Raw genomic sequence first — 11123 nt, 5'->3', positions numbered from 1 at the left:
TCCTTAGCTTCGTGTTTGTTTTATGTTTTAATGCTTAGATCTGCTTTCTATTTCATATTTACTCTTGAGTCTTAGCTTAGATCTGTTGTATTTTGTTAAGTCTTTGTTTTCCGTTTAGATCTACGTGCTTTCTTTTCGTTTCTGCATGCTCTAGCTGTAGTTAGTGTTTTTACGTTGTCGTAGCCTAGATCGTAGAAGTAATTTTTAAGTTTTATGTGTTTTGTTTTGCTTCGTCTTCTTCAACTTTTCAGATTTGTTGCTGCTCTGTTTCTTTACACTAATCTGTTGAGGAAGACGATTCTGTTAAAGTTATTTTGCTTTTCATACATTTCTGCAGGGGCCTGACCGTTTATTCTGTTTATCTTTTTATAGTAATGTTTTCTGAGTTGATCCGTTAGGTAGTTCAGTTGCTCAGCTTAGTTAGTTCTTTTCTTTTCTTTTCCGCACCAGTAGATACTTAACCCACCCCCAAAGTAAAGCGTGGCAGCAGCCAAGCCCAAGCCGTATCACACAAACAATTCAAACCGCCTAATCTCTGTGGGATCGATCCTTACTTCCCTATACTAGTTATTAGTATTAGTGGGTTAAGGTTTTTGACGTCGCATCCCATCCAACCTCTCATTTCCTCTCGCTCAAGTCAGGGCCGCTCAGCTTGATCAGCCCAAACCTCTATCGGATCCATTCACCCGCATTTTTGTAGGTGAAACATGCAGGAATAGGCTGGCTTGATCAGGTCGGACACCCAACTGGAGCATCTTATGACAACACATTCAGCTTTCAAGAAAAGGGAGACGAGAAAGGATCGGGCGATATACAATCCGCTCAATTATCTATCGTTTTATGTGTTTTTTACAATTAATTTTTAATTTTTCTAAAATAATTAAAAATATTAATTAAAGTGGTTAATTTGGTCAAAACCTGCTTAAATGTCGTTGAGCGTCTGCTTTAGACGGTTCCGTCGATTTTGGACTGATTCCGGTCCGAGTACATTTGTGAGGGACTCAACAATCAAAAGGATAGTGTTCAGGACCAAATTCGTAAAATGGTCATATGTTTATGATCACATTTGGCCTTTACTCTTTGTAGGATAAGCGTAGTACTTCATTAGTACTAATAATATTTTGATTTGAAAAAAAAATGAAAATCAAAAAGTAAAAATTGATATATTTTTTATAATATTCTACTCGTATATTATTCTAAAATTTCATTTTGATTTGCATAACTTTTTAAAAATTATATAAATGAAAATAGATATAAAAAATTAAAACTAGAATATCAAAGCTATTTTTATATCTAGGTTATAAAAAATATGAATGAATTATTTAATGAAATGTAAAATTTACTAAATGAGATTTTAAATCATGAAGAAAATAATATGCTATCTACTTAATGTGAACTGTGAACATAATTAGATAACTCGTTAGACATACGTAGTTCAATTTTATAAGTTTAGTTTATCTTTAATGCATTAAAAATTTTATTAAAATTCTTTAATTTTATAAAATTCATAAAATTAAAATTAATTCTGTTTATATAATTTTATAAAATTAAAAATTTCAATAATATTTTTTAATATGTTAAAAATAAACTTAAGGAGTAATATTAATACACATAACAATATAACATACGTTTCATATTTGCCTCCTTATTTTCGATTGCACATTTGCACTTGTGCCCTAGTGTCTGTAATTCTGTTCAGAAAAATCCAAATCCAATCGATATCGTGTATCGGCGGATAATGACGACGATCCGGCGGTTTTGCTGCAACGATCTCCTCCGCTTCGCATCGGTGAACCTCGACCATCTCACTGAAACAGTTACTTCTCTCTACCATCTCTTAATTCAATCCAATTTCTTAGGCATCTGCTGCAAGCGTTGACATAATTCCGCCCCTAATTACTGTCGTCAATTGAATTGAATTTTTCAGTTCAACATGTCGTTCTACATGACCTACCTGGCGCGGTGGCCAGACTATTTCCACGTTGCCGACGCTCCTGGAAACCGAGTTATGGGCTACAGTAAGTTCCAATCTGTAGAGCATTGGTAATTTATTGGTTGTGGTTTCGTTTAATGCTTGAAATCCTATTCTTGACCCGAACATGACCATTGTAGTTGATTGTTTGTGCTAATTTTGGAATTCACGTTTGTCAATTCCCAAAGCGATAGGATATTACTCCATCCGTCCCTGAAAAGTACGAACATTTGATTCAATATGGTATTTAATGCATAATTGGTAAAGTAAAGAGAGATAGAAAGAAAAAGTAATTAAAGTATGGTTAGTGGAGAATGGGTGTCACCTCATTAGAGGAAAAGAGTTTCCAAAATTAGAAAGTTCATACTTTTCACGTACGGATTAGAAAGAAATAGTTCATACTTTTTACGGACGGAGGAATTAGTATGAGGGCACATAGATATCTATTCATCAAAATCTAGCAAAGTAGTGGAAATGTCTGTTGGCAATGCCAACAGATTGTGAGGGTGGACTCTTTATGCTCTTATCATCAAGTGTTTTAGGTTTGCTTCAATTTTTTTAGTACTATTTTTTTATTTTTTCCGTTTGAGGTGTGAGTGCAATGTTGGATCATGCAGTTATGGGCAAGGTTGAGGGGCAAGGAGAGTCATGGCATGGTCATGTCACTGCAGTAACTGTAGATCCTGAATACCGGAGGCAACAATTGGCAAAGAAACTCATGAACCTACTCGAGGACATCAGCGACAAAATGTGAGAATGCAACACTCCCTTATTAGCTCTATTAACCATAGTAGGGGTTTATAATACACCAGCTATCATCTTATAAGTTGTTCAAGTGCAAAGTGTTTATAAAATTTTTAAGACACTATTGCTGACAATTTTGTAACCTAAGAGTCATATCTAAACATTTCCAAGGCTAAAAGAAATTCTTTAATGTCTTGTTAGTTTTTATAGGATATCGAGGTACTAAGATCTTTTCTCAAGCGTACATGACCATTTCCAAAGTCCAAACTGAATCAATAAAACTCCAGCGAAAGATATTTTATAAGCTGTCAAACATATACATAGCTTAAATTCTTAGTAAAAGCTCAATCTTTCCTAGAAAGTTAGAAGATCTTATGGATTTTGGAAAGCCAGGGCAAAAAAATGGGTTTGATTGCAACTATCAAAGATGTTCTCTTTTATAGAGAATGTACCAGTTTTATTCTCTATCACATGTCTTAATGTCCTACACCCTTTTGTCTCTTCTCTTTTTTGATGGTTCTGGTTATGTTTGTCAAACTTTGGTCTAGCCGTCTAGAGTATATCCAACGCTGTTAAACATTGAGCTCTTTTTCCAGACTTTGCTTTAAATCTTGTTTTCAGTTTGAATGTAAAATTTACTTATTTATGTTGGAAACCTTTATTTAGGTCCTAGATTAAGTTTCAAAACATTTTCTCACTCATTTATATGTTTTCTTTCATTTCTTATTTTTTCAGGGTCTAAAGTGTGTTATAATACTGTTATGAAACTGAAGCATTAATATTATGATATGTGCTTTGTGAGGTTCCTAATTATTAGTGCAGTAGTTTCAAACCATATGAATGTCTTTGTTTGTACTAGAGTTCAGTTGATCAAATGGATCGTATCTCTCTGTTTACAATTGAGGTGTACATGTGCATCATTTCAAACTTGATTGCTTCTATATGTCTCTCAGTGTGAATACTTAATTATGAATCTGGCCGCGATGAAGGTGGTGAAAAAACTCTTCTGCAAGCTAGCAAACATTATATTTTGATTTTGTAAGATTTTCAGTTACTATATGCTAAAGTAAGCTTCATATTTGAAGTGACAAAGCTTATTTTGTGGATCTTTTTGTGAGAGCTTCAAATACACCTGCCATCAAGATGTATGAGAAGGTATGTGTATGTCAGAGTAACTTTTTTACTTTTTGGTTTTTTCCCTTCATTATCGGTTGGTCAAATAATTAATATCTGTTGAACTGAAGCATGTAGATAATCTTTATATGCATTTACATAAGCTGTGATACTCATTTTTGTTGTTTTTTTCCTTCAGCTTGACTACGTTGTTTATAGGCGTGTACTTCGGTATTACTCTGGAGAGGAAGATGGTTTAGGTATGCTGCAATTTATGACTCTAATAAGGGAATTTGTGTTTGGCCTTTCATTACTTCCACTTTTGATCTGTGTTTCTGATTTTTGTTTTTTCTTTTAAGATATGAGGAAGGCTTTATCAAGAGACGTGGAGAAGAAGTCTATCATTCCGCTCAAACGCCCGATCACTCCAGATGAACTAGAATATGATTAGCTGTGACTAATTATGTGGAACATTCGTTGATCAGCATGCATAAAGCACCAGCTATTTGAATGATTTGGATAAACCTAAACTTTTTATTTTTAGAAACTTGACCTCTTTTATCAAACCATTGATTTGAAATTTTGATGTTAGAGAATGAGTTTTACATCCATATACACATCTCTTTTGTTTCATATCATGAATCCTTCATTGCTGCATATCCCATACTTTTTAACATAATTAAAAGATATAACATCAAACTTGTTTCATATCTTTTGTTCTAGTTTTTTATATTCCTTGTACTGCTTCACGACATAGACATGTGTATATCATGTTAAGTGTAAAGTGTTCAAATATATGAATATGGCTGACTTAATATATCCAAATCTTAATGTAATAGGAAAATTAGAAAGATAATTTTGAAGTACGTAATGGGGTAGGTTTTAGCATTCATAGAGAAACTCCAAATTACTGAATAGTCTGTTATTGAAATGTTTTTTTCGCTTATCATACACATGATTTATTCGGGTCTCTCTCCTGGAAATCTAGACAATTTTTTCAAACAATACTTTGTTTATGTGGGAGTCTATAGTGTCTGCATGAATACAGGCAGTGTAATAGAAACTTCTAGCAACACTAAAAAAGCTTTGCTTGGTAGTAGAAGGCAAATCTTCCAAGGTTTTTGTGAAAACTAATTTCACTAGTTCTTGCATGCCTGCTTCTATTTGGAAAGTTGTCCTAGTTACCAGTTGGCTTGTAGACTCTTGGTCATCATACACCTGCTTGGATTTGGATGTATTATCTTAGTATAATTGCTCAGAGGGAAAACTCAAAAAATTTCAAGTGTAAAAGGTAACTTTTCCCCTAACCTTTACACTCTGGAATACGCGAAGTTGGTGGCAGACTTTGCTGGTTGCCTCCAAGAGCTGCTGATATTTTGGATGGGAAAATGATGAATCATCCAATCCGGAGCTCAAATGTATCGTGTGCAGGAGAAGCCGTGCTTCTGCTTCCCCCAGGTCACCTCCCTCTTCCCATGTCTTTAGCCATTTTTTCCACTGAATATATCATGCAGGGTGTACGAGTCTTCTGAGTTGTAATCTTAGGTTTATATAGAACGTAATCTTGAATTAGTATGAGAGTTCTAGAGTTACCGCATTAGACAACTGCTGATATGTGCCTCTGCCTTCTGCCATCAGTGTTATATTGTTGATCAAAACTTCAACCAATCTGTTTCCCGGTTTATGTCTGGTGATTGATATACATATGCAGATATGGGCATTTTCTTTCATTAGAAAGCATTCTTGAAAGTTTACTTATACATCTATTAGAAATAAGTTGAGAGACATGTTCCCACCTTCCTCCATTTTGGTTATTGACGATGCTTCCTTTTACAAATTCATCAACAAACTCTCTCTTTTGCTCATCAGAGAGTTTTTGGGATGCGATTATTTCGACTAAAATTGTTGTTATAGCCCAAGCCAGTCTTTCACTTGATTTTTCCGGCTCAAATGTAGTTGAGGCTGCTATGTAGTAAGCTAGGAGAAGGCTTCTTTCGCTCAACCCAAACTCTCCTAGATTGCAATCTCTATACAATCTACAGCCAACCACATAAAAAAACGATTTATGAATTCGTTACAGTTTGATTAGCCCAAAATGTTTTCTTACCTTTGCATGCTATTCCACTCTAACTGATGCACAGACTGGCATTGTTTGTAATCTAATTTTGCCATCTCAAGGTATGTGTCGGAGTTTACTTTAAACATCCTGTGAATGAATAACGAGATGGTTAGTATCTCATGCATTGGCACAACCTAAAAAAAATCGTGTCACTTTTAGTGGGACAGAGGTAGTATCTTCAACCAAGCCTGAATAAGGTTGATTCATATTTTACTAGGATAGCAAAACGAAACGATAGAGAATAAATTAGTTACCTGTACAATGTTTTCCCAATCCAAACATCTTCATCACCCCCATATTGTTCTATGAAGAATCGTGCTTCCAGTCGTGGCAGACTGGCGTAGAATGGCACATCCAATGCATAAGCCACCTGATTAGAAATAGATATGTTCTTATGCGGACTAACTTTAATTGAAATAGAATGTGGAGTATTCGTTGACGTACCTCGCCGTGAAGGTCTTTGGTAATGATCCACTTGTCTACTACCGTGTTAGTAATTCTTCTTTGATGCAAGAAGTTACCTGTGTATTTTCTAGCATCAGAAAGTATGTGTTCTCCAGGGAACAGAAGTTCAGAAGCTCTATACAAGTTGTACATTCCTGTAATAGCGTGTGTCATCTGTCCTGGTATGCTGCAGAATTGTCCACCTTGCTCGAAATGTTTGAAAACATCTATTTCATTCCGAGGGAGAGAGTGAGAGTGTTGTGACCAAAATAAAATGTCGGTATATTTTGTACTAGAAATTTGTAGTTCGAGTTGGCAGTGGTCACCTTCTAAAACTACGAATCATATATACTGTGGTGGTGATCGGTTTCCTAGATGAAATAGTACTAAGATACAATCTAGGATTAAATTTTGAGATTATTTTAGTTGGAGGGGGACGGCCATGGCTAATTATCCCATGATTTTTCATTTAGGATTGAGTTATGGGATTCAATATCATTAACCAAACACACTACATATATTTAATCCCGAGGTACAATCTTGCAAACCGAGCAACCCCATTGTATACTAATGGCATGTTTGGTAGGGGTGATAACTCATCTAGGGATGGTTCCATTCCTAGATGAGTTATCACCCCCAGCAAACATGGCCTAATTATATGAGTTCATGTTAATACTCCCTCTGTCCCCTAAAAATAGGAACCCTTTTTTCATCTGTCCCCTAAAAATACGAATTTTCTATTTTAGGAAATTTCTTTTTCTCTAACGAGGTGTGATCCATTTTCCACTTACAAGCTTTTCTTTCTATCTCTTTCTTACTTTACTATTTTTGGCATTAAATTCATGTTGTTTCAAAAGTTTCTATTTTTAAGGGAAGGATTGAGTAGTACATAGATATGAGGTAGAAAGAACATTTTTTGTACCTATAGGAATATCGTATCCGTACAACCTTAAGAGCCTGAATCCCTGTGCGCTGTCGTCACTGTCTTGGACAACCATATTTCTTGCCCAGGTGATTCCTTTATTTGTCCAGTATCTGTATCCATTTATATGAAATAGTAACTAGATATAGAAATGTGGATACCAAATACTATCAATCAAATCATTTTTTAAAACAATCATCCGGCCTATATATTCATTAATTTGTTTTAACTAATACCTGTAAGCATAGGCCATGTTTTCTTCAATTTCAGCTTGAAAATACCGAGAAATTCCTAATCTCTGTAAGCGATCCACGGACCACAGATGCTCAAACATGTCGACAGGGTATGCATTTGGAACTAAAATGCATTATTTGTAAGTAGGTTTTCCTCATCACGAAAAAAAAAGAAACTGAGAAGCATATTTGTACCTCCACCATTGAATCTCTTGACTGCCTTGAGTAAATACTCTAGGCATAACTCATTCTTGGTGTGTTGGAGAGCGTAGGCAGTGGACGATGGCGATGAAAGAAACGAACCCTCGGCTAGAAAATTCATTAGTTTGTCCCAGTTAAGGCCTTCCATGCCTTCCAAGCTGAAGAGTAGTGATGTGGGCCTTTTGTGCACTAAATCCATTGGTATTTTTTTAAGTTTTGAATCTCTCAATTCATAAATTCTTTTTATGCTTGCAGAATTTTCTGGGATTTCTATACCCAGTCTTTTAGCTAAATCAATGACTGATGGCAGTGCGATTTCGAATCCTACGGGCATGAGCTCTTCATCTTCATCCGCGAGTTTCTTAATATTCTCATGAATAAACCTCAACCCTGTCATTGATGATATCAAATTATATTTCAGATGGTTTGATTAATTAAATCATACTACTATTAACAAAAAAAATGATAAGGAGTTGAAGTAAACCTTTTTCGCATTTGTTAGGATGCATTTTCCAATTCGTGAGTGCGACAACACATGCTAATGTATTGAGTATCCGGTCATAGAGAACAAATTTGCGATCCCCCCACGATCCATCGTCGTACTGGTGGTTAGAAATCCACTCTAGGCTCGTTGGAAACTGTGGCCCTCCGCTGCCACCAATATCTTCCACGAGCGCCACCCATGCTGTGTCGTATGGTGACACACTTATCTGGCCATCGTTGTCCATGTCTTGTAACATCGAACGAATCCTTTCAATCAGGCGTGTTTTCTCCGATTCAACCTCCTTTTGATACACATATTTGGTGTCAGAACCGAACACAAACTGAGAATCGAATTTAATCCTAATTCATACGAGGATTACTACAAGAGGTAGGAAAATGCTCGTGGTAATTTGGAAAAATCAATACCGTCAAATGAAAGTGTCGGAACAAGTCTTATCAGATTGAGGTACAACAACAAATAGAGTTTGAGAGTAACTAAGGATTCTTACATATGTAATTCTGAATTACGACGAAATATAGTTGAATTTATAAGATATTTGGCCACAACGTTCAAGTTATCCAATATGAATGAACCCTAGTGTGGGTGTGTGTTTTATAACTAAAAACACATAATTACTAATATAATAAATAGTATTCGAATATGGTTAATTATGTGGGAAAATTACACCACACATACAAAATGTTTCAACAATGTTTTAAATTGGTATAAAAAATTTTAAATTTATATAAACCATACAAAAAGTATTATTAGTGTTTTAAATTAATACATTCTGGTAAGTCTCTTTAACACCATTTAAAAATATTTCTATTGGGGTTAGTTTTTTTATTTAAAAACTAAGTTTGATGCCCTTCTTTTTAAAAACAAACAATTTAAAAACACCATTTAATTAGTTTTGCTTTAGCAAAGACACTGTTTAAAAATTCTCCATCGTATATAGCATTAGCAAATATTCTTTGTTTAAAAATTCCTCAAATGAAACAGAGATTAAATATTATAGCAAAACACCGTTTAAAAATTAATATTTTGAAGGTGAAGCTTCTTCTTTAAAAACAAGCAAAAAAAAAGAAGAGTAAAAGACGTGAGGTTTATCTTCCTAAATTTCAATCCAAGAACTAAAAAATTCAACGACCGTTCATCTTCCTAAATTTCCATCCAAGAGCTAAAATAATTTGATTGAAAATACATGCAAAAGTGTAAAATACCAGTAGAAGTGTAAAAGATAGAATTTTTGGACAAAAAATCCCAAGCTCAATAGAGAGGTTCTCGATCCTTTTCTCAAAGCTAACAAAAAATTTTAGACAGAAATTAAATTAAGTACACCTATTATTGAGATAGAGAAGTTCTCCATATTTTTTGGGGATTAATTGTTGAAAAGTATTGCTAAGTGACATTTCTTCTTTTGATTATTCTACTGATATCACATGAAAAAGGTTAAAATAATAAATAGTGTTAAATAAACTTAATAGAATGTATTAATTTAAAACACTAATAACACTTTTTGTATAGTCATGTAAACTTAAAACTTTTTGTACCAATTTAAAACATTGATGAAACATTTCGCATGTGTGGTGTAATTTGGAGCGGGTAGAATGGTGAGAAAACAAAATTTAGGATTGCAAACAAAAATAAAATGTGTATTTTCTAAATATAAGGTGATATAAAAAAAAACACTGTGCACCACTAAATAAGTTATAAAACTCACCGGAGTAATCGGAGTTTGACCCTCCAAAATTGTTGATGCTGCTAATTGATGACTTCTTCGAATCCCCTCTACATGTATTATGTTTCGTATAAGTATAGGTGAAAGATATAGTGGCATAGGAGTATTATTTATAGTTAAAATATTGTTGCATACCATAACTTTTGCTCCCAGCCTCTGGTTTGAGTCTCAAACTTGTGTTGTTAAAAGTGCCAAAGTTTGGGGAAAAGGAAAGAGAGGGAGAGGGAGAGATACATGGTTTTAGCGGAAGGCCAACTCCGGGGGTGGTTGATCGGTGGAGGGAGGTGGCAAATGACATGTTTGCTTGAATACTCATTATTTTCTCAGTAATTTAGAGAAGAGATGTGTTGCATGTAAGAAGACATGAATAAGTTTATTTATAGGTGATTTTGGTAGGATATTTCTTAAGTATTTTATTGTTTTTAGGGGCATTCAATATTTTCATTAGAAGTATATTTCATTATTAATAGGAAGGGGTTTCATGTTTTAATCGTTCTTAACCTTTGATAACATGGTATTTTAAATGCTAATTGAAAATAAATAATTATCTTACACTAAATTTATTTTTCGATGATCTAAATACTTTTCCTCGTTTGAGCCCTTATTCGAGAATCAAATACTAATTTTACCCATGCATTACAATCCGTAGATTGAAAATACAATAACAAATTACCAGTGGATTCAACGACGAACTTTGACGCAAAATACTGCGCACCAAAAACATCTGAATTAACGATGGACCTAACTTACCAATGGTCACGCCGTCAGTAATGTGTTGGACCTTCTCCTACAATTGTAGTAATAAATAATCATACAAAGTAATTTTATTATAGGTTGACACTTGAGAGATGTGCATGTGAATAAAAAAATAAATATATTATGTTAAAAATGGAGTTACATTGGAGTGATTTGTTTCGCTCTAATGCATAGACGTAAGTAATATCGTTACTTACAATGTGTCCAATCCAAACAGTGAAAACAAGAGTCCTAACAAATTAAACTTTGACAATGCACCGGACATAGTAACACGTAAGGAATGTGTTCAACTAAACGAAATGCTAAAGGTTGTTACTATAAATTTGTATGTATGTATACATATACAATTTCGCTTTTTTTATTTCCTTTTCTTTTATGAAAGTGTTAATTAAAA

The 11123-nt window shown here is 34.2% G+C and overlaps 2 protein-coding genes across 2 annotated transcripts; one reads left to right on the top strand and one right to left on the bottom strand.

Annotated features, from left to right (window-relative positions):
- Positions 1-1644: 1644 nt before the first annotated feature.
- On the top strand, positions 1645-4440 carry LOC125188981 (Acyl-CoA N-acyltransferases (NAT) superfamily protein). Its single transcript, XM_048086120.2, has 6 exons — positions 1645-1816; positions 1928-2018; positions 2590-2722; positions 3802-3871; positions 4029-4089; positions 4189-4440. The coding sequence occupies exons 1-6, from the start codon at positions 1739-1741 to the stop codon at positions 4278-4280; spliced, it is 525 nt and encodes a 174-aa protein (XP_047942077.1). The 5' UTR covers positions 1645-1738; the 3' UTR covers positions 4281-4440.
- A 287-nt stretch (positions 4441-4727) lies between these two features.
- LOC125188980 ((-)-kolavenyl diphosphate synthase, chloroplastic) lies at positions 4728-10318 on the bottom strand. Its single transcript, XM_048086119.2, has 13 exons — positions 10109-10318; positions 9956-10023; positions 8233-8533; positions 7743-8138; positions 7551-7671; positions 7315-7427; positions 6393-6619; positions 6203-6318; positions 5937-6035; positions 5626-5865; positions 5423-5516; positions 5138-5326; positions 4728-5047 (listed from the first exon to the last, which is right to left on the bottom strand). The coding sequence occupies exons 1-13, from the start codon at positions 10287-10289 to the stop codon at positions 4814-4816; spliced, it is 2379 nt and encodes a 792-aa protein (XP_047942076.2). The 5' UTR covers positions 10290-10318; the 3' UTR covers positions 4728-4813.
- Positions 10319-11123: the final 805 nt, after the last annotated feature.

This window comes from Salvia hispanica, chromosome 5 (assembly GCF_029641045.1).
Source record: "Salvia hispanica isolate PSC_SH4W2 chromosome 5, Shi_PSC_v1, whole genome shotgun sequence".
NCBI lineage: Eukaryota > Viridiplantae > Streptophyta > Magnoliopsida > Lamiales > Lamiaceae > Salvia > Salvia hispanica.
Note: the sequence above shows the minus strand (reverse complement) of the source record. Positions and strands in the feature narration are given on the sequence as shown.